At 33.8% G+C, this 23111-nt stretch overlaps 1 protein-coding gene across 48 annotated transcripts in view; it reads right to left on the reverse strand.

The window, feature by feature from the left end:
- Positions 1 to 23111, reverse strand: part of Nrxn1 (neurexin 1) — a 1041346-nt gene that overhangs the window by 294397 nt on the left and 723838 nt on the right. For all 48 annotated transcript variants that reach the window (XM_070025560.1, XM_070025561.1, XM_070025582.1 and 45 more), the window contains one exon: positions 5343 to 5524. In XM_070025560.1, the coding sequence (XP_069881661.1) occupies positions 5343 to 5524 (182 nt within the window). The remainder of the gene's footprint in view (positions 1 to 5342; positions 5525 to 23111) is intronic.

A 23111-nucleotide genomic window follows, 5' to 3' on the forward strand; every position in this document is an offset into this window, starting at 1 on the left:
GATTCTCTGTTTTCAAATACTTCCCCTGGCCTTAATTTTTTCCAGTATAGTCAGAGTTCAGTATGGAACACATTCCCAATTGCAGAAGTCTACATGGAATTACTAATTGCAGGAAAATGATGAAGGAAGAAACTTGTCTCTCTTCCCAACTAGAGATTACCATAAGATATCTGGATAGCACTTCAGACAAGAAAAGTGACCATCTCTTCTTACATTTTTACCAAAGATCACTCTATCATACCTCAGAAGACTGGACAAGAGGCTTCAAAAACACATTTGGAAAATTCATTATTTTACCTTCTTTCCAAGTTCAAATTTACATACTCTCTAATTCATAGAAGAACCAGGAAAAACAAAACCACACAAAATCTCTATTGCGGGCGATTTACAAGGTTAAATTGAAGTATTACACAACAACCTGAATATGGATATATCAAAATAAAATTTCCTTGCACGACCATTCTATGCCACCAAATACATCCTAAATATATTTAACAATATGTGGTAACATGAAATTCTTACAAATAAGGTATTTGTTACTTAAAAAAAAATCTCAGCTAGAGAACAACTTCAATTGAAGAGAAGCTTTTGGGAGAATGATTAGGTTTTATCTTGTTTATGTTGGTATGTACTATATACAATTACTGGCCTTAAGGGACATTTATGCATTAAATCTTAGAGTAATAAAATAAATAGCACAAGATGTCTAAAGTCAGAAAAAGATGAGAAAGAAATGACAGATTACTAATTTTGGTCCTTTATGTGGGGATATGCAATATTTACTATAAATATACTATGCTTCTAGTTTATACTAAAACCGCTGATCAAAAGGTATATCCCTAAATCAAAATCAATTAAGAGCTTGGCTCCAAAATATAGCTTCCGTCCCAGCAGAGTACAAAGAAGAAACACTTAAGGCAAATATGTACAACAATTCACTAATCAAATTTGCAATGCTCTTTCATGCTCCCAAGATGAAAGGATTTCAAAGAGCACTCCTTACTCATCGTCTCCCCCATCCTCCTTGACATTTCCTCTGGTCAGGGCCAACACATCCTTTAATAGTCATGGAAGTGAATCAGCCCACATTTATGTGGCTTTCTTCTATACATCAGAGAGGTGCTTAGTAATCTCCAATTAATGTCAGTAGACTAATATATAAGAGAAGTTTTTCTAGAAGTGACAGCATTGGTAAAATTCAGTATATAATGAAAATTCAGCTCACATTTTGCTGATTATTTCTAAGGAATTGTTTTTCAATATTAAGTAATGCTCAAGGTTGTTAATTCAAATGCTTATGGTAAAGCATTTTATCATTTCCATGTCTTATATACTACTTCTAAAAGTTATCATCGGTTCATTGTTCTTACAAATAATATCTAAATAAGAAAGTTAGAACTACAAAAAAAATATGAGTGAATGCCAAGATTAAAAATTTCCAAGCAATAGTAGTAAGCTGGTTTGGCAATAAATTTAAACCATAGGGTGGTAAGGATGCCAGGAGACTTATTCCTCAATTATGCAACAAATACTTATTAAAGTAGGTACTGAGTGGCTAGCTCATTTCTATGCACAGAGCCTCACATAGACCTAGGGCATTAGGTATATAGGTGCATATATATATATATATATATATATATATATATATATATATATATATATACATATATATATATTACTGACCAAGCTTCCAGCAATATATATATATACATATATATATATTACTGACCAAGCTTCCAGCCTGAACTAAAGGAAATTATAACAGGCTACCTCATATTATTTTTATGGTTATTTATCATTGATATAAACCTATTCTTTGCCATCATGAATTCTGTCTCTATTTGAAAGTAATAGACAGCTATTATCTAACTAGAAAACAATTCATGACAGAAGTTGGCTACAACAAATGAGGTAATTATTGAACTGAGGCAATCAGTAATCCACTGAATGTTTTTGCCCCAAACTTTCTTTAAACAACTATTGTAATCAATTCTTAGTTGAGGACTTAAGAAAACATCAGTTAAAATATGCAAACTTTCAATAAATAAAACTACTAATGTGGAGTGTTAAACTCTTTCAATACCATCAACAAAAAGGTAGATAACTTCCTGAGAATTATATTGAAACCAAATTGCCTGTCACTTTATTGACAATGGTTATGTTGAGAGTTCACAGTTAACTTAAACTGCAATATTTTCAATATTTAATTAAATCAGTTATTCTTTCAGAAAAGCTTTTATTGACTACTTGTCCTCTAAGTACTGTTAGAAATTCCTTAATCTTCATTTCATATATTTCTTATCTCTTCATCTCATAAACCCTGACAATTTCAAAATTACTACTATATGGCTTTCAGCTTAACAGTGAGACCATTTATATTTATAACAAAAAGATTTATCAAAACTAGGCCACCTGAATCAATACTCCTTTTATTCCAAGTTGTAATACTTTTTAAGATCACATTTAGTCAAAATTTAAATGTGATTACATTTTCAAATGAAATCAAACTCTGAAGAATGGGAGGATAAACCAAAACAAATATTCAAATCTTCATTGAAATTATTTGCCATTCAGATTTTTGAAGTTACTTAGTTGAAATAGCATCATACATTTCAGCAAGAATGGAGCATCTTTTAATGAATGTAATCAACTTTGCTGTTTATTGCTTCACTCTATCAATTAGAGATGGAAATTATGTATTTAAATGAGATCAATACATACTGTATACTTTACTGACTTTGAAGTCTTCCCTGGCAGTTTAATGGTTAGGCAAAATTTATAACTTTTGTAGATTAAACCATATCCCTTCACTTTCCTTCCCTTTCTTTGCCTTTCTGTAAAACTCCCATTTTTTTTTGTTCTTTAAATGTTAAATTCCTTTTCCATTTTCCATGTATCTAATGTTACAAGAAGGAATTAAAGGTAAACTCAGTATTAAAAATCTAAACAAACAAAAATTCTTACCTGTGTTAATTTTGATTGTATGTTGAAACATGAAAAAATGATTGTATCTGTGCAAATGACTTAGTGAGTCACTAATGGGTGGATTTTTTAAAAATGTATGCAATAGAAATAAGGGGAGAAAAGTACAGTTTTATTGGGACAGATTTGAACTAAGATTGAGTTAATACAAGAGTAGACAGTGCTGACAAAGTGTATTTGGGAATCCCAGGAACCTAACTTGTTAAAGACAAATTCTAAAAATGGGAGATTTTGGATATTTCAAATACAAGACCAAGAATGTATAGCGAAAACCACTAAAGCCAAAGCAAATGGTTCGTTGAGACTTAGAAAGGAGATTCAGAAAGAAAAAGGCACACTGACAGATCATCTTTCAAGACTCCACCTGCACTAAGGGAGCTGTGGAAGGCACTGAGCTGGTACAGATTCCTAGAAAGCCAATTATTTACTTGTATAAGGGCCCTCAACCCATATCTGGTCAGAGTTGGAAAAAAATGGTCATTCTTGCACACCAAAATCCTTTGACCATAAAACCAACCACAGTTGTTTGAGTAATTCAGTGGCAGAGCCCTTTTGATCTGAGAGTGATCGTTGGGACCTTTTCTCAGGCTAAAAGTGTAATTGGTTATGGATCAATAAGTAATTTCTTTTAGAAGGAAAATGTTCTTGGTTTTCTTTCTTTCTTTTATATTTATTTATTGTTTGAACTAGTAAGGCTTCTAAATCAGAACTGAACAAATATATTTTGAAAGCTGAGATTACTCTTAAAAGATTTTTTACTGTACCATACTAGTTAAGTTTATCTCAACTGATCATTTATTTATGATGCCATAAAAGTCCAAATGCTTTCCATTTTGATTGTCTGAAAGGCAGCCGAAATTACTTTCCCAGTGTTTCCATTTTGGCAACTACATTTTGAATGGAAAATTTATGATGGTTCAATAATGGTTGTATTGAGGTTTTTTGTTGCTGTTGTTTGTTTGTTTTCACAAGAGGCAATGAAATCAGCAGCTGTACTCAGTGACAGCTTCTCCACCCCTTAAACCCTTCAGCTTATTGGAAATTTAAGGAATTTAATGTAAAAGATAGGGTAGCAAGATAAGTTAATAAAATCTTTGAGAATTCAAACTGTGTAAAAGTCTATTAGTGTATTTTGGTATCAAGTGGCTTTCCGAATTATATAGGAGTGGTGCCCAAAAGCCAACTTTTAACAGAAAAGAACCTGATGACTTACATTTCCTTTAAGGCCTGAGAACTACTCAAGAGACAACTTATAAATAAAAACACAAAACCAATCTTACCTTAGGACAAGATATAGGAGAGATAAGCTAAACTTAAAAACAAACGAGGATGGAGAGAATTAAGTGCTTCAGAAACTTTTAGAGGATAAACACTTCAGATGAAGAATAGTGATGAGAAGAACCCTACAGCTTTTATGTTTGATTTTTAATGGTGCTATGAGTTCAGCCCAGGGCCTGGCACAGGCAGGGTAGACAGGTGTTACCAGTAACTTATACCACAAGACCTATAATGTGTGTTATTTTGTTGTGTTAGTAAAATGTACTATCTCTGAACAATGAAATACTATGTGTGTTTCTTTGCCAGTAATACAGAAACATGAGAAAATTACAATCAAAATCATTGGTAACTATTGAATGCAGGGATAACAAAAGAGACTGAACTATTTATAGTCCATTAAGCAGCTTTAAGAAGACAAGGACATTTTTCATTCATAACTGATGTTTGCCTTTTACTATCTTCCAAGTAAATTGTTGTGGGAGTTTTAGAACTCAAAGCAAAAGAATGCTCTTAGGCCAGAAATGGTAAGAATCCATACCATTTCCTTGACACAAAATATCCTAAAAACAGCATTATTTGGGGTGATTTTCTTTCACACCTCCAAATACTGTTAAAGTTTCCCTTCTTTCCTTGGGCTTCATGTAATGTTGCCTAATTTTTCTCTCTGGCAAGAAAAGGAATCAGAACTCTGAAACCAGATCTTTGTATGTCACTAGTCATAACTTCCTGCTTCCAGCCAGATGGTATACTATTCATTGAGCAATAAATTATTTTATTAATTTGGCAAGTCTGCCAAAAGTCACTACAAGTACTCCAAAAAAGACTTCATGAACACAAAATTGAGAGAAATTCCTGCTCAAAAAGAATTTTTTCCCCAATTGTAAAGTATTGGTTAACAGTAATAAATCTGAAGTTTTATTATCTCTAGATAGTACTCCTCTTTTCTATGGTATATATCTTCTGCTGGTCTTCAAGGCAGGGTGGGAGGCTTTAAGGAGGCAACATTGTAAGTTACATAGAAAAGGTTAACAGCAAACATAATGTCCAAAGTAAATGCCTAGATGTATTTAAAGAGTACTTACTATATGCAGTTCTAGGTAATCACCCAGGCCTGAAGAGCTGTCCACTCGTACCAATACAGCTTCTTTCTGAACAGTGCTAAACCCTATGGCCAGTCTGTCTGCTCTTGTGCTTGGCCGGTCATTTGGAGGCCATTTATACGTGATTTGTCCACCACCTTTGCTAAAGATATACGTTGTCCCAGCTGTAAAACACAAACAAAAACAACATCAGTTAGTCCCAACTATTTCCAGCCCATATTTTCTTGTGTTTATCATATGGACATACCACTCAAATACTGACTTTAGATACAGATATACAGTAAAGCAAGTAATAGATTTCTAGCAAACTTGCTCAAAAGAGAACTGAATTGTTTTAAGATAAATAGAGAAGCAGTTCAATCTTAATATACTCATTAAATCTACCAGCAGGTGTTTGAGAACAAACTGTAGATTATGGCAAGATTTTTCCACTGAGCTGGACAAGCATGCTATGTAAGAATGCTTTATTTCTTCCTGCCACTTTTGAAGAAATAGTGCAGCCAGTAGGAAACTGACTGAAGGCTTCCAAAAAGCAGCAGAAACATTTATCAACTTGTTTTTGCAACAAAAGCTACATGTAGATCTGACAGGGTCATTCAGTATAGCAGAGCAAATTTTTTATGGGGGAAGTGTTTATTCACATGTGACAGATGATAAGTAATGAATGGACATCCATAAACTCCAGTATCAGGTAGAGGCAATATAGATAATAGGTTCAATCTATAGAAGTCAGGTCTTATTTAACAAGCAACATCTAGTGGCTATTGTGAAAAGTCTCACCTGATCCACCCTCTGATTCCTCTGCACCAGGAAGTGAGTACTACTAGTTTCACAACACTGAAGAAAATGTCACACAGGGTCTGATTCTGCCAGTACTCAAGCTTTGCTGTATGATAATGATACCAGGAAATCACTCATCCTAATTTAAAGAGTTTTGTTTCTAATGACATCTCTCAGCATCCAGTGCAATAAACTTTTATATCATTGATTGTCATTGCTTTGCTAGCATCTCTCTCTCTCACTGAATACAATGAAGGAAAATCTTTGAGTCACAAGTTTTATCTCTAGAGAACCGAAATGAGAGATACCTCCAAACTAAAAGTGATTACAGAAACATGTATTTAATAAGCCCAGACAGGCCTTAGGGAGAATCTACAAAGGAAGGAATAGCCTTTGAATAACAAAAAATGCCAATGTGTATATTTCGCCCCCACCTTTACCTCCCAATGTGTATTTACTGAATACCAACTATGAGTACCAGATTATGTTAACTTGACTGGACCAATCCAATGCCCAAGTAGCTGGTGATATATTATTTCTGGGCTTTTCTGTTAGGACATTGTTGGATGAAATTAGCAATTGTATTGGTCTGAGTAAACCAGATTGCTTCATCCACTGTTGAGTGGTCATCATTTAAAATCCTTTGAGGGTCTGAGCAGAACAAAATTGGAGGAAAGTTGGGTTTTCCTTCTTTTTTTTCTGTCTGACTGTTTAATATAGAGAATGACGTTTTTGGATCCTGATTCTCAAGCCTTCAGAACCAAACAAATTTTACACTATTGGCTCTCTGATTTTCAGGCCACTATGCCACCAGCTTTCCCCGGTCTCCTTGTAAGAGGCTACGTGTGCATAGAAGTACTCCACTTTGGTTCTGTTTCTCTGGATAACTCTACCATGTATAAAACATGGAAAAGAGCTTCTATTATTAGTAATATATGTAAATGTGCATAGAACAATATGGTCTGAAGATAACAATGCATCAAGCTTTTATGAATAACAATTTGCCAATTAAATGAAGTTGACTGCCTCTCATGTTTGTGTGTATTTAATTAAATAGTGGATTGATTTTATGCTCTTTTGAGGGGACAACCAATCTTCATTTTCTATCTTAGACATTTATTTTCATAAGCTCTTGAGAATCTTCAAAATCTTCTGAAATATGTACATAATAATTTGAGGTTATAAGAGCTCTTGGTATGTAAATCTGTCCCAATAAACATGTCAGGGGTCAACAGTGTAAAAGTGATAAACCAGAATATTGATTATGACAAAAAACTGGTAGAGGACTATTCTACTAATTTTGTTGAATACCAATCAATGAAATTAATTTATCTCATTCACACCAGGAAAGATAAAGATTAAGATAAAGAAAGGTATCAATTAGTTTGCAAATAAGCAAGATTCAGAATTTGTAGACTGTGCATTAAAAATGTAAAATTTTGCAGAGCATAGTTCGATGCTTATTCTTCTCCTATGATATTAAGAAGCAAGTCCTATTTGGTAAGTATTTTTTCAGTTCTCATTTCTTACAGATAATTAAATATTAATCATTTTGATAAAGTATTTGTCATGAAAATATGTTATATAAAAAGATTTCTTTTTCAAAAGTAATTGTTGTCTCTGTATGCTAATACTTCATGATTCATTTATGTTTCTCCTTTAAAATAACTTTTTTCTCTATGGCTATGTATTTCATGAGAAATAAGAAAAAAAATGTTCCAAAGTAGAGATACTATTTAACAGTGTATGATATCAACTATATCTAAGATTTCTGACACTTTCTAACAGAACACAGAGAAGCAGTATGTAAACAATTATCTTCATCTATACTCACCACTGGCATGACTATTTTCCAACTCTTTCCGACTGTTACATACAAGGTAGGATAAATAATTCTCCCATTAAAAATACTTGAGAAAATTTAGCTGTAAGAGTTGAGGTTAGGCTAGGCTGATATCAAAGCTATTATTCAGATTCCTGTTCTTATTATAATAAGACAATCCAGATGAAGTTCATTGAACCTGCCAGTCTGAATGTCAAGGTCAGCTGTTATCATATTCCAATGCTTCATATCCATATGGTGACATTTATCCTTCATATTCTTACAATCTCCTTTCACCTCACAATCGTGTGAAACAAATAAACATAACCTATGCATGTAAAAATGACAAAGCATTTAAGATAGGTATACTGATATTACCTTCACTTCTGGAACTATGTTTCTAATTTCTTAGGCATGTGATAATAATTTAAAAGTTTATATTTTCAGTAAGATAAATGGGACAAGCTCATGCTTGCAATCCTAGCTATCCAGAAGGTTAAGATCAGAGAATTGTCATTCCAAGTGAGTCCAGGCAGAAAAATCTGCAAGACTTGGTATCCAAATAACTAGCAAAAAGTCATGCTGGAAATACAGCTCAAATGGTAGAGTGCCAACTAGGACCAAGAAAGCCAAGTGAAGGTTTAAGGGCTTGAGTTCAAATTCCAGACTTGCAAAAATACATGACAAGACAGATATCATTACTTGAAATTTAATTTCATTATCATTTCACCCTTTCTTACAGTTTGAACTAAGCATTACAAGGCAGTTACTATACTATTTGTGCCATGCCTACACCTCTTGGCTTTATTTCTTTTTATAGAATCTCTGTGTTTTTCTAGGAATAGGTTAGACCATGACCTAACTAGTAATACTCTTATACAGCTAGGATTACAAAAGTGAACTCCCACATCCAGTTTATTGGTTGAATTGGGGTCCTGGTAACTCTTTGCCCTGAAATTGTAATTCTCTTGATCTCCATTTCTTCAATTTGCTGTTTTCAATATATAGTAACTACCAGACTGCTAACTAATCTTTCTTTACAATGATTTAAGTTACGCTTCTTTTTTTTCTGGTGTCCTTTTAGCTAAATACATCTGGATAGATGAGTCTCTTCCCTGTATACTGAGTACACATGTCAATATACTCAGAACAATTTCATAATACACAAATAAATTAGAGGTTTGGTATTACCACAGGTTTCTTCTATCTACCTCCACAGGCATCTGGTTTATTTATTTATTTTAAACTGCTCAGTGTCATACTTGACAAATTTTTCTATATTCTTAAATCATTCCTTCCATACAGCCAAAACATTATTTCTCATAATCAAATACAGTCAATTGTCTAAAAGAGTCAAAATCTACCTGATTTTACATTGTTCTATGAATCAAGGTCACAATAGACTTCCTGTAGCAGAGGCTTTTCAAGATTTAGAGTAGAACTTCTGGCCTCAGATATCCCTGGACTTCAATTCTAACTATATCTTTTGCTATCTATTCTCTAACCTAGTTATTTGTGCTAAATTTTGTGCTTCTAATTATCTGAATTAAATGGAGCTAGCAAACTTGTCTTATTGAATCGCTGCCAGGATTAAATGAGATATTACACAGCAATACTTTAGCCCTCATCATGGTAAGTGACCAACAAAGCACAGGGAAGAGGTGGGTTTTTGTGTGCAAGTATGTGTACCATAAAAATATAAAGTAACATCACAACCTTTTCATTTTATTGTAATACAAAAAATGAGAAAAAATGAGAATAATTAACTGTATTTTAGTTATGTTCAAATTGATAGTTTTAAGAAGAATCTTCCTCTATCACAGTTTCTATTCATCTTTTCAGTTTATCTTATGGCTTAGTACTTTAATTGATATAAAGCAATTATTATTTTATTACATCTTATATCAATTACATTATTTTACTATTATGTTATATAAATAATTATTATTTCCCTTCACTATTCATTGACAATCATAATATAGTTCATCAAATCACATGGAAATTTCATGAGAGAAAGAGTATCAATTCATCTTCATCAATAATCCAGGTGGTAAAAATGATGTAGCACACAGTAGAAAATTTCACTTGACCTTAAATAAATGAGCGAGTCTACCAAAAATAAAAAGACCTGCAAACTAGACTTTTTCAACCTTACCTTTAGAGAGACATGTATGGGTGAATTAAATGTGTGATGACAACTCAATCACTGCTTCATGCTTTTAATCAATAGGAAGGCAAAAGTGGTGGCTTGTGTGGCTTTGTTATTGGGGCTGGTTTTCATACTGCAAATAAAATCCCATCGATGATGTGACTCCTAATAGATTTATTGCGAATTCATCTTGGCATTCAGCACATCACTAAATGCAGGGCTAACTCAACCTTCTCGTGGTTTTCTGTCCTCTCTCTGCGAAGCTGTGCAGCAAGTGCATTTCACGCTGAATTCAGCATCTTGCAATCTCGCTTGGTTTTTTCAACTTAAGGTGGGTGCTCTACCATCTCCACTTCCAGTTGTTTGTTTGTTTGTTTGTTGCTGGCTAATTGGAGATAAGAGTCTCAAAAATCTTTCTGCCCAGGATGGATTTGAACTAGAATCCTCAGATCTCAGCCTGAGTCGTTTAGACTATAAGCTTGAGATCTCAGCCTGAGTCATTCACACTATAAGCTTGAACCATCAGTGCTCCGTGTATCTCACTCATTTTAATTTATTAACAAACATAGCCCACCAGCTATAAAGTGAGCAGTGACAATGTATTTTACTATGCAATAAGTGTTTGTAAAAGTCTAGTGTGGTCTTCAATTTCTAATGTTTTCCCTGCCTGTAGTATGCTAATAAGAAACATGTTTTACTCTTCTAAAGCACATTCTTTACCCAAAGAGTACTCTTCTCTCTATCTCTTTCTTACCAACCATCCCCTCCCCCTTAATATTTCTACCTCAGCCTGACTTTACTCCTACAAAAGCTAATGTATTCTCCCATATGGATTGAGTCTCTCTGAAAACAAAAACCAATCAGCATGTATAGGTCTGTATATTAGTGACTGGCTCTGCATTCTTGCTATATGAACAATAATATAATTAACTTCTGAAAAGATTAGCTTATGGAATATAACATGTATTTGAATAAAAGTTTTTTTTTCCCTCAAAGACCTATATTTCTTCAAATGTCACCGTGCAGCTAACATGAAACACTCAAGCCATTATGTTTCTATTAAATGTAACAGGGATATAACACTTTTCCAGTGAAAGTGTACCAGGCAGTCAGATGGAAATTAAAACAATTACAAATAAGGGACGCTTTTATTCCTCATATAACTGTGTCAAAATGACATTATTAAATTTAAATTTTCTGAACGTTTTCCACTTATGTGGAAATATTCTTAAGTAGAATTCATTTGTGATAAAGAGAGCTCCTTGTTTGTCTAAAATTTTTAGGTAATGTAAAATATCTGAATTGGTGAAACAAACAAAAATATAAGTTACTAAAGCAACAACCTATTGCATTTCAGTGTCTTTCTAAATTATAAATTTTGTGCACTATAAAAAAATTGTTTCATGAAAATAAACACTATTATTTTTACTGCTACTATTGCTATTTTACTATTTTTAAACTAGTACTATTTTAACTATTTTTCCATTCCTTAAAATTTTATATACAAGAATAATAAAAACTTAAGTAAACTTGTATTTTATTAGAAGATATTAAAATAATAAGATTAAGATAAATTCCTACCTGTTAATATGTAATCAACTCCAAATCTAAAAGCTAATGACACCAATATTAAGAAATAACCAATTATCCTTGAGCCAATCTTTATATCTAAATTTGCAAATAGATGAAAAAAGGAAAGGAAAATAAAGTGTACATATATGATAATTTTACATTTGTGATAGAAGAGGCAGACTTAGTAGTGCTGATAAATTAATTCCGACCAGATAAAAAGGCTAGGTGCCATAATTAGCTACCAAAAGCCCAGAAGTGGAGCTATGGCTCAAATAGTGTAGTGCTAGCCTTGAGCAAACAAAAAGTTCAGGCGCTGTGCCCAGACCCTGAGTTCATTCAAGCCCCAGGACAAGCACAAATAAAGAGAAAAAAGAGGAAATAGAGAATGAAGCTAAGTTTATAATCACATATCTTTAAGAAAGAGACACATTTAAAAAGAAAAATAAACCCTTAAAATATGGCTGAAATGTTTTAGACCCTGGCCTGATTTTCTTGATCAAAGTAAAAATACTTGGGATATTTTACATAATTACCTTATAATGTAAATCTTATACAAATAGCTAAGGATGATACTCGAACTAGGAAAAAACAATGGGAAGTTAATTCTTATATGGAACTTATGTGTTTCAGCAAAACCCCAATCTTTTTTGAAATAAGGCACCTTACTATACTTAAAAAAAAAGTTGTTGAAATTTTATTAAATGGAATGCTCACTGGCAAGTTAAAATTGTGATGCCACTGTTTCCATGCTGAATTTCCTCAGAGTGGCACTATACAGAACCAGGTACCCACATTACCTCACCAAAGACCAATCAGCCTAGCTGGAGTTCATTGCAAAGCCTCTTGAACCCCATCAGAGTCAGATACATTGATATACTAACAAGGACCACCAGGATTCAGTGGGTGTTAATAATGATTTCCAAATTTCCCAAGGAATCAAAAAGAGGCTGGAACACCCAGATCTCACAGTACTCCTACAAGATACAAAAGTGGGACAGTGAACCCTCTCTAGTAAGCCAGTCCATACTAGATTCAGCCCTAGCCCAACAAAGATACCAACCAGTTGAAAGTGAAATAAATGATGTGTGCTTACTCAATAAGAAATTCCAATCAAATAAAACTTGGAAGAAAATGGAAAAGCAAAATGCTATCATGGTGATTTCCTATAGAGTCAGGAATCATTTCTCTCGAAGATAATTTAAATAGTAATTATGTACTCCAATAAATTTTTTTCTTTATCTATTGGTTCAAATCTTTTCTTTAATAGAAGCATGAAATGTGAAATATTTTCATACATTTTTCTAGCAAAATACTCTTAGAAAGAATACAGATTTATAAATGCATCATTATTTTTTTTCCTGACCTTGACATTTATGGGAAGAGTATGCTTCAATGAAAACAAAGTATTCAGTCTTCGAAAAACAAGTATGTCCTTCCCTGACACCTGAAGTTATATTTTAGGATGTAAATGGATGCAAGGGTGACCTCCCTTGTCCACATCCTTGACATATGTTCAGGAATAGCACAAATAGCGACATTCTGCAATTAACAATTAATATTTCCCAACTTTTAATGGAATAAAAAAAAGGCTGAATTATCCATACAGCATAGCAGATCTACTGCACGAATTAAAATCATTCAAGCAAATGATGTTACTTAACGTTCACTGGAATCACACAAAGATACGATTATGCAATCAGATGCTGATGTTAAATAAATTCATTACAATGAGTTGCTCTTTTTTGCTCTAGAAGGAAATCTATGAAAATATGAAATGTTCATCAGCCACCCTTTCTCTTGGTTTTCTGATTAGAACCAATAGTGTAATAGTGTGAAAGGAGGAAGGAAAATATAATTTAAAACATGCAGCCCTTTCAGAGGGATAGATGTGTACATTAAAGATAAAAAGCTGGACAGAACAGCTTGTGTGTGTGAGTTGTCACAGCAATGGTATTGAGGCATGTCATCATCTTGTTTAAACTGATAACTAGGCTATTACAATAGCCTATTACAAATAATGATATTCAAGTCACAATTAACAGTAATCTTGAAAACAAAAGGCAAAAATAATAAAGCTTGGTGCAGGAGGCTCACACTTCTAAACTTATCTACTCAGGAGGCAGAGATCAATGTTCAAAAGGTCAACGTTCAAAGCCAGCCCAGACAAGAATATCCATGAGACTCTTTTTTTTTGGGGGGGGGGTGGTCCGGTGGTGGGGCCTAAACTCTGGGCCTGGGCACTGTCTCTCAGCTCTTCAGCTCAAGGTTAGCGCTCTACCACTTGAGCCACAGCGCCATTTCCAGCTTTTTTCTTTTTGCTTATGTGGTGCTGAGGAATCGAACCCAGGGCCTCATACATGCAAGGCAAGCGCTCTACCACTGAGCCACCTTCCCAGCCCCACCCATGAGACTCTTATCTCTAATTATTCTAGTTATTCAAGTTATTCTAGTTATTACTCTAGTTATTCAAAGTTTTGAAATTATTTTCAAGCTAATTGGTACTATTTTAGAAAGTCTGTGCAGTAAGTAATAATTCATTTACTAGTCTAGTCTATCTGTAATATACTTAAAAACAAACACTTGTTATTTTTTCCTCAAATACATTGTCCTCCCCCCACCCCACCATCCTGCACCTGCCCTGCAACAGTTAATTTCTATGGTTTGACTTGTCAAGTGAAACAAACTTTTCTAAGATTAATATGATTCCCAAAATTTATAAAAGTCTCTAGGTCTAAGTTATGTGATTGAGAGGAAAAAAACAAAACAAAAAGTAAGAACTTCTGCTAATGAGATTAAGGAAAATTTCACAAAGACAGTAAAATAATTCACAACAACCCCACTGCCAATAATCCTTAGAACTTTAAATGCTTACATCTTCCCTTCTAAAACAAGACACCCTCAAGCAATAAGTGAACTTTATTAAGAAGTCTCTGGCAAGTATTTCAGTAATCAATTTGCATTACAGCTATAGACAGCAAGAGAGAGAGAAGAAATCAAATTGCATTATTAGGTTCTTTAAGAAAAATCTTGTTTTGAAGAGGATTGAATAGGTTGTACTAGGTTCCTAGAAAATCCTTAAAATTAGTATCAAAAAATTAGAAGTTGCATTTGTACAGTGATGCCCTTCAATTTACTTATTTCAAAATTTAATTGTTCAAATTTCCAACACTGATTAAAATAAAAATTCCATCCAAGAAACTAGCTACTCAATAATCCTTTTTTAAATTCATTTATCATTACAGAAATCACTGAAATGTGTATGAAATGATCTCTATTCTCAAAATCATGTTGAAACAGAGCCTTGAGTCACAATATGCTGACTCAGTACTATGATTAGAACTCATTCAGATCACTGTGAGCTAGTTTCTTCTATTAATTTGTAACCTAAGAAGGGACCATGGTGTCATAGAGAGGCTTAAGAAAATTGTAGATATATAAAAAATTGTCTAATATACTGGGATATATAGAAATGAGTGTTCATTGTGGTTGTGATAAGAGATTAATCAAAAGACAGAACAATGTAATTGTGGTGAGGGGATATGAAATATATATATACATATATACATGTATGCAGACGTCTATATATGTATATTATTATATACATATATGTATATATGTACATTTGTGTATATATATATATATATTCCATCAAGAAAAATTATATTATTTCATTTGCTGGAACATGGATGGACCTAGAAAACAAGGACAGTAAGATGTAAGTTAGATCCAAATTACAAATATATGTAACATATGGAAAAGTTGGTCAAATGCTTATGTGCACAAATATATTTTATAAAGTATGGTATATGGAAGGGAAATTGCAAATAGTGTAACTCTCTTTAAGAACAGCAGTTTAACTAAATGTATACCAGGAAGCTGGAACATAAGGTGTCAGATGAGAGGTGAGGTCAAGGAAAGGTCATAAGAGGTAGCTGAATGGAAAAAGGAAGGATGGGTTAATGTGGCTATAATACTCAAGATACATATATGGAAGATAACTGGAAAAATTGAGGGGATAGGTGAGGTTGAGAGAGAGGGGGGAGAATAATGAAAGGAGTAACCTGAACAAAATGGACTGCACTCATAAAGTGACATAGTGAATCAAAACCTCTCTGTTTTGAAATGGTAAAAGTCAGATGTTTTGATAAGGTGCTAGAAAAAGACTTCCATTGAGATAGGAATGATGTATTTTGACCAACACAAACAAATAAAGTGGTACAAAGACAGAAGTATAAAGTAACACAAGGATGCTCCTGGAAAGCAGAAAGGCAACATCACAGAACCATTCAAGAATAAAGCACCTGTACTCTTACTGACAATTAATTGAGTATATAGTAGAGTGCTACATGGTAGTGGTGAAAGAAAACTATACTCATCACTTAAAATAAGATTGTACTTCTTGAATCTTTTTTCCATACTTGCATGGCTCATATTGGGCTTCATTTGACTTTAAATCTTGTAATAAGTATTCATCTTAATTGATCTGGTACGATTCTGTTTTTTCTTAATATAAATCTACATTACAAGGCAATATCAAATTTGTTTTGGAAATAAAATCTCTAATTACTCTTCTGTCCAAAGATCTTCAGTGATTAAATCATTGTCTAACATAGTAGGTAAAGAATCTTGTATAAGGTAACTAAATGTTCCCCATTAAAGAATTCTAGGGAATTTCTTGGTTTCTTGATACCACACCCATTTCTTTTTGAAAAATAACATTTAATAGAGTTCTGGAAAAGTTAAGAGCTAATTTTGTAGACAGGATTTTGATGAAGTGTAGTAAAAAAAAGACATATATATTTTTAAAGAGTAGATTCACTTATATAAATGAGAAATCACTTTTGTTTTAGGAAGAAATCCATGTCTTTTTAATGTGCAGTATTTTCTCTTTGTTTCTTGAATTAAATCCCTAGATAAGTACAGAGTACAAACCAAATTAGGACTAACCAAGGTTAATATTAAAAAATGATTAGATAAATGCTAATGTATCATTATATTAAAAACTGTGAAATGCAATTTTCTTTTAACAAGGAGTCACATACAGCCTAAAAGGAAAAAAATATAATGTCATAGGACAGATTAATAGGAGTGTCTTGATGATATTTTGCTATCTCACAAATATCTCTATCTTCATGAGAAAGGAAATCATTTCTCTTTTTTTGGTGCTGATATAAGCTTAGTAGAAAAAATAGTAGCAGCTACATTAATTAAAGTAAAATAAGATAAACGCAACTTCTGTTTGCTTATTCATCCATCAACTCATACTTTGAAAAAGTTTATAAAGCTTACATTAAGAATCACATTTAGCCAATTCTATGAAGTATCAATAAATATGTTTTCATAACAACAGTTTTGAGGAAGAAAAAAGCCTGGGAAGTTGGGGCATTTTGGCAAGCCACTATGGGAATTTGTAAATGGAAAGATGGAAGTGCTTGAACCCCTAACAATGTATTCCAGTGAATCTGAAAGGAAAATGTAACCCAGGCAGAAAGTAATCCAAAAGACTGCGTGGACAGAAGTCAAGTACAAGAAAAGATTTATTGCCAGCAGAGCTGACAAGGCCAAGTTTTCATGAGGAAAGGGAGAAAATGGCGTTGTCAGGCTCCTTGGAGGCACCTTTTATATCTTGGGGGACCAGAAGTGGGAGGTGCCTCACCTACTGCTCAGGTGTGCATTTTCTTACATCATCAACAAAGAAAATGAGCTTTGAAAGTGATAGACTAAAACAAAAAAAGATTCTTTACCAAGATCTATCTATCTATCTATCTATCTATCTATCTATCTATCTATCTATCTATCTATCTATCTATCTATCTAACCCATGTGAAAATATGTAACTACCTATGAGATGTTTTTGAAATTAAAATGATTGAAACGGTACCGCATTTTCAAGTACCAAATTAGATCTGGAACAAATCATTGTCAAACCATTCTTTTTTTTTTTTTTGTCGGTCGTGGGGGCTTGAACTCTGGGCTTGGGCGCTGTCCTTCAGCTCTTCAGCTCAAGGCGAGCGCTCTACCACTTGAGCTACAGCACCACTTCCGGTTTTATGGTGGTTTATTGGAGATAGGAGTCTCACGGTCTCTCCTGCCCGGGCTGGCTTTGAACCGCGATCCTCAGATCTCAGCCTCCTGAGTAGCTAGGATTACAGGCGTGAGCCACCAGCGCCCGGCTTTGTCAAACCATTCTTACTTTGTATGTGGTTCACAAATTCTCTCACCCGAGGCTAAAACTACGCGATGGAGTAATCTGCAAATCAGATTCTTGAAAACACTGGTCCTTCCCAACCTTGAAAAACCCTTCAGGTTTGAAACATAGATTTTTAAGCTCTAGAGTCCACAATAAGTATCTATGGAAATGTGAAGAAAAATCTACAGGACAAAGGGCAGAGGGCACAGTGAGGATGAAATAAACTTCCTACTTAAAACATTCCGATCTAGGGTCATTTAAAAATGCTTAATTCATTTTAAATTGGTTATTGTATTCAAATGAAGTTTGCCTGCCATCTGTCTTTGAAGTGATTTAAATTAAGTTTTATGTCTCTTATGGGAATGAGAGGCCATTTCCAACTCAGTATAGTCTGCTTACCACCATCAATCACTAATTAGAATTAATTATTAAGACTTCAATTCCCTTTTTTCTCAAATATTCTAAATCATTAATCAAAGGATGACACTACTTTCTGTTCCTTCTTTAGAATATTGAAGTCCTTGTCATGTGACTTTTGGGTAGATGATACTGAAATGATGATTTCTGTCAGATGTGTAACAATAATGCCATCTAAAAGCTACACTGAACCAAGAGAGCAGTATTTTTGGAACAGCAGGCAGTATAAAAGTGCTTTGTGAATATTAACATATTCTAGTAAATTAGTTTGCACTCATTATCATAAGCAATTACTTACTGTTTAGATGCAGCTCATTTTAAATTGGCAAGCAATTTGCAAGCATTAAAACACCACATTGAGAGCTTTCTGCAAATTCACAATATTCTGAGACAAACTACTAGGCTCACAAGCCATGGACCAAAACACAGTGACCCAGGAGACTTATTTAGCATTAAAATGTAACAGTTAAGTGGTAAGTGGAGACGGGGAGTTTAAATGCAGGTAGGGTGCTTCAGTGTTATTGGTAGAATGATGTATTGGGGTGGTACTGAAAGAACAAAAGAGCTGAGGAGAAAGCAGGAATACTCTGCTTTCTAAGAATGAACTGTCAATTTGTCTAAATATTGGTGCTTGAGTAACTCATTGAATTGTCCTGAGTAATTTCGGGCTACCCAACCAGTCACTTACAAAATGTTTCTGTTATTTAGACCATGACTATTTATTGTGTGTGTGTGTGTGTGTGTGTGTGTGTGTGTGTGTGTGTGTGTGTGTGTGTGTGTATGATAGATGTGCACTGCTATTTATTTTACCTGTTTTAATTACAAATCTCTTGAGAGTTCAAGGAGCTGATACCTATCTGGATAAAAACCTATATTTCCCAATTTCCCTTGCAGGATAAATGAGCCATGTGGCAAAGCAATGGCGAAGAAACCATGGACAAAAATTACGGCAATTGTTCCAGCTCACATCTTACACTGTCCTCAGCACTCTCTGTCCTGTATTCTCTTGCCCACTTCTTACTGGTGTTCAGATGGTCACTCTAGGCTGAACTCAACAGCATACTAATTCAGAGACTCTTAACCTGTAATTACTATTAATAGTGAGAAAGGCTGTTTGAGAGTTTTGGTTAGACATGAATTTCTGGATTTAGTGTTTAAGCAAAGTGTTTATGTAACCTTTAAAACGAATAATGACACATCTCTCATGCTCTTTCTCTCTCTCTTTGTATGTGTGTTTGTGTATGTCTCTGTGTATGTGTATGTGTGTGTATGTCTGTGTTTCAACCTCAATTCAGCCAAGAATTCTTTTATTCTTTTTAAGGAGTTGCCATTGAACAAAGCAGTTTACTGAATGCAATATGTCTCATTCAGTACCACCCCTTTCAACATCCTCATCCCTCCCTCCCAAAATAAAATAAAAATGGACAGAGAGGCTCTAATTTTGATTATTCACAGAGGTAAACTTATTTGCCTGTGACCACAGTGATTTTAAACTTTTCTATCATAAAAAAAAAACCTTCCATAGAAGCCATGTTACCCATTGATAGTAAACTGGTATTTCTCACCCAAGTGTGTTGGGAGGAAGGTCAAGGGGGTCTAGGATTATAACTCCAAGCCAGTCCTGGGGTCCTTTCAGAAACAAAGTAGCAAACATAGAAAAACAAAGTGAAGGAAGTGATTTAGGAGCTGGTAGCACAGAAAAAGTAATAGATCCACCAAGTGCTTGGGGCTTGAATGCCAAACATGATTTAAACAAACTTATATTGGTAAGTATTTTTCGCTGGTCCTTTGAGACAAACTCTCAGTACTAGATCAGTTAGTTTCACAATCTGGAACAGTCTTTTCCAGGGCCTTATAACAATCATAAAGAAACTTAGGTCCCATGGTTTCCCTTATTTGCAGTAACTAGTATATGTCTGAGTCAAGCAGAAAAGGTCAGTTAAGTTGATGTTAGGGAAATGAACCCTAAAATATGTATTCAAATGTTTTTTTTTCCTTTCATAGGATTGTTTCTAACACATTAATAAGATTATTTCTTTGTTGCTTTGTATGTCCCTCCCCCACGGTATTACCCCTGCTTTCACTGTATTTGATGTTGTTATAATTTGTGGAGGGGAAGGGAAAAAACAAATTGTTTAAATAGGGATACAAGTGGACCCATTGCAACAATGAGACATACAAGTCTATGTCCAAATCGAACTTTACAACTGTGGTGGGGGGGGGGAGGAGGGTTGGGTAGAGGGGTGGGGAGAGGATGGGATGGGAAGGGGAAACAAAGGAGGAGGCTACACTGCTTGATAAGAAATGTACTCATTATCTTGCCCATGTAATTGTAACCCCTCTGTACAATATTTTCACAATAAAAAAATTAAAAAAATCATAAAGGTCTGAGCCACCAAACTGTCAGTTTCTCTTGAATGTAGGATCCAACCTTCATTACGTGTTTATTAGCAGAGATAATGCATAATGCAGCAAATAATATTGGCCACAACCAATTCCACTAACAGGTCCAGTAATTTCACATATATCAATCCAAAGCTTAAAACATCCCCTGTTTTTCCTTTGAGTTAAATTTCTCTCCTCCCTTCTCTTCCTTGCCTGTTCAGTGCATTTTCCTTTGTTTTCCTTGAACCATTAATCATTCTATTCTATCATGAAACCAGTCAATCTCAGAAAGAGCAGCAATAACTCTGTCAAATTAAAATTAGGATAGTCTTTCTTCATCTGTATTGCACTGTCAGTCTGAGAAACTCTACTTTCTGATAGGAAGTAAGAAAAGAGGTAATAGGAAGCTTAGTATTTTGTTTTAAAATATTTCCACGTCTTTAATAAATATTAATATTTAATAGTAATATCTGATAAATACCTACCTAGAGAGAACAATAAGAAATATAATTTCTATAGTAATGATAATCCATTGCCAACTTGTGATATCAATCAGTAGAAACACATAAATGTATAACATTCTCTCTTAAGTTTGTATTTATTTTTGTTTTATTTCTTTTTCTTTGTTTTTAAGATAGCATTTTGTTGTGGAGCCCACACTGGCTTGGTATTCATAATTTTTCTGCCTCAGCTTCTCAGAGTGCCAGGATTAAAGAGGCTAATAATCATGCCTAGTTTATTATTTGTGATTAAAGCAACATTCTATCTAGTTTGCTTGTTCTACTTTTGGAGCCTAGAATGCCAAATTAGGTACTGCACAGATAACATCTGATGTGTTGGACAAAATAAAATACATATAATTCAATTTGATATGCTAGAATCAGTGTGTCTGTGCTTAACCTATAACTAAGAAATTACTATGGAGAAGTTAGATAATAAAGAAAAGATGTCATGAAATCCATGTCAGCAACTTTTCTCCATAGCTTCAAAGGAAGCCTAAGGCAGAAATAAAACTCTTTCAAAAAATTGTCTACATATCAAGACAGTGAAGTTAGTAAAGAAAGGGACTATGACTAGAAAATCTAGTATTTTATTTTTCCAAAAGTCAAATTTGTTGTAAAACAAAATGTTTTAATTTTTGTTGACATATATCTGTTATTTAGAAGTAAATGTTGGTATATATCTATAGGATCACATATATTTACAGGATTTTTTCTTGCAAGTTCAGTAAGCATATACTTTCAATTGATAATAGAATAAAATAGTATATGTCAGTATGTAAAATAAAATTCTATGCACTAGGAAATAAACTTTCATGTTTTCTATCAGAGAAGGTGAGCATTTACATGAAGGAGACCACACTGGACAAGCTAAGGTAAAATAACAAAATAAGAACAAATGAGATTCAAAGACTAATCCTTTTCCTGCATATATTAAGTATTTCTAAAAGAAATATGTTATAGTTTTACCAGAACTCAGACTATTTCAAAACCCAAATAAGCACTCTCTGAAACAAATTTTGTCAAGTTAGAAGGGTTTTTTTCTAGGATAGGAAAGTGAAATTTATTTCCTACGAGATATTACTGGTTTTCCAAGCAATCTGAAAATTTTGTGTCAAGAAATATTTTTAAGAGTTTCTTCCACTTTATTATTTTAAGCAATATTTATTTCTGCACTCATTTACCATGTTCTTATAAATTTGGAAAACAACCTCTCTCCTCCATGTACTATAATATAGATTTTTAAGGTGTAGAATCTCAAAATAACACAATTTCCTTTGTAATCCTACCAAGAAAAAGAGCCCACAAAACTCACAATATGCATAAATGGAGTTAATGTGAGGATTTCCATTGGGAAGAAGAAGAGAAAGAAATCAAATGTCACTGCTGGATTTCAGATCTCTAAAGAGATCTGCAAAGAGATGTACCACTCACTGACATAGGAACATCAGAAAGAATGAGATGCCTAAGGGATTCATGTATGTTTGAATTTAACCACCTAAACATATCACATTAAAATGTGTATGGAAAGCATCTTTCCATATCCTACTAAGTGATAAAGCATGTGAGGTAGAAGAGATGTTTAAATGTAAACCTTATCACAACTTTTTCTTAAAATAACTTTTGCAGGACCCTAAGTCACAGAGCTAACTCATATCTCAACACTTTTCAAATAGTTCTGGAAATTCAGTATTGTGCTTTGAATGTGACCTTTACAAAGAAGTCACATGAATAGACTTCATTTGTCATCTGCACATTTGCAGTGTTCTCCTTCCTCCAATCGCTTTAAGAAATCACTTTAAGGGAAAGGCATTCCTATACTAAATTTTCCCAGCATGTCTTTCTGCTCCATTGCTATTGAGATCTTTGCATATCTTTGTTTGGCTAACTTATTGTGCTTAAGTTGACTTTATTCCTCTGCTTGACAAGGTTTTAT

This window comes from Dipodomys merriami, unplaced genomic scaffold (assembly GCF_024711535.1).
Source record: "Dipodomys merriami isolate MVZ:Mamm:240054 unplaced genomic scaffold, mDipMer1.0.p SCAF_17, whole genome shotgun sequence".
Classification (NCBI taxonomy): Eukaryota; Metazoa; Chordata; class Mammalia; order Rodentia; family Heteromyidae; genus Dipodomys; species Dipodomys merriami.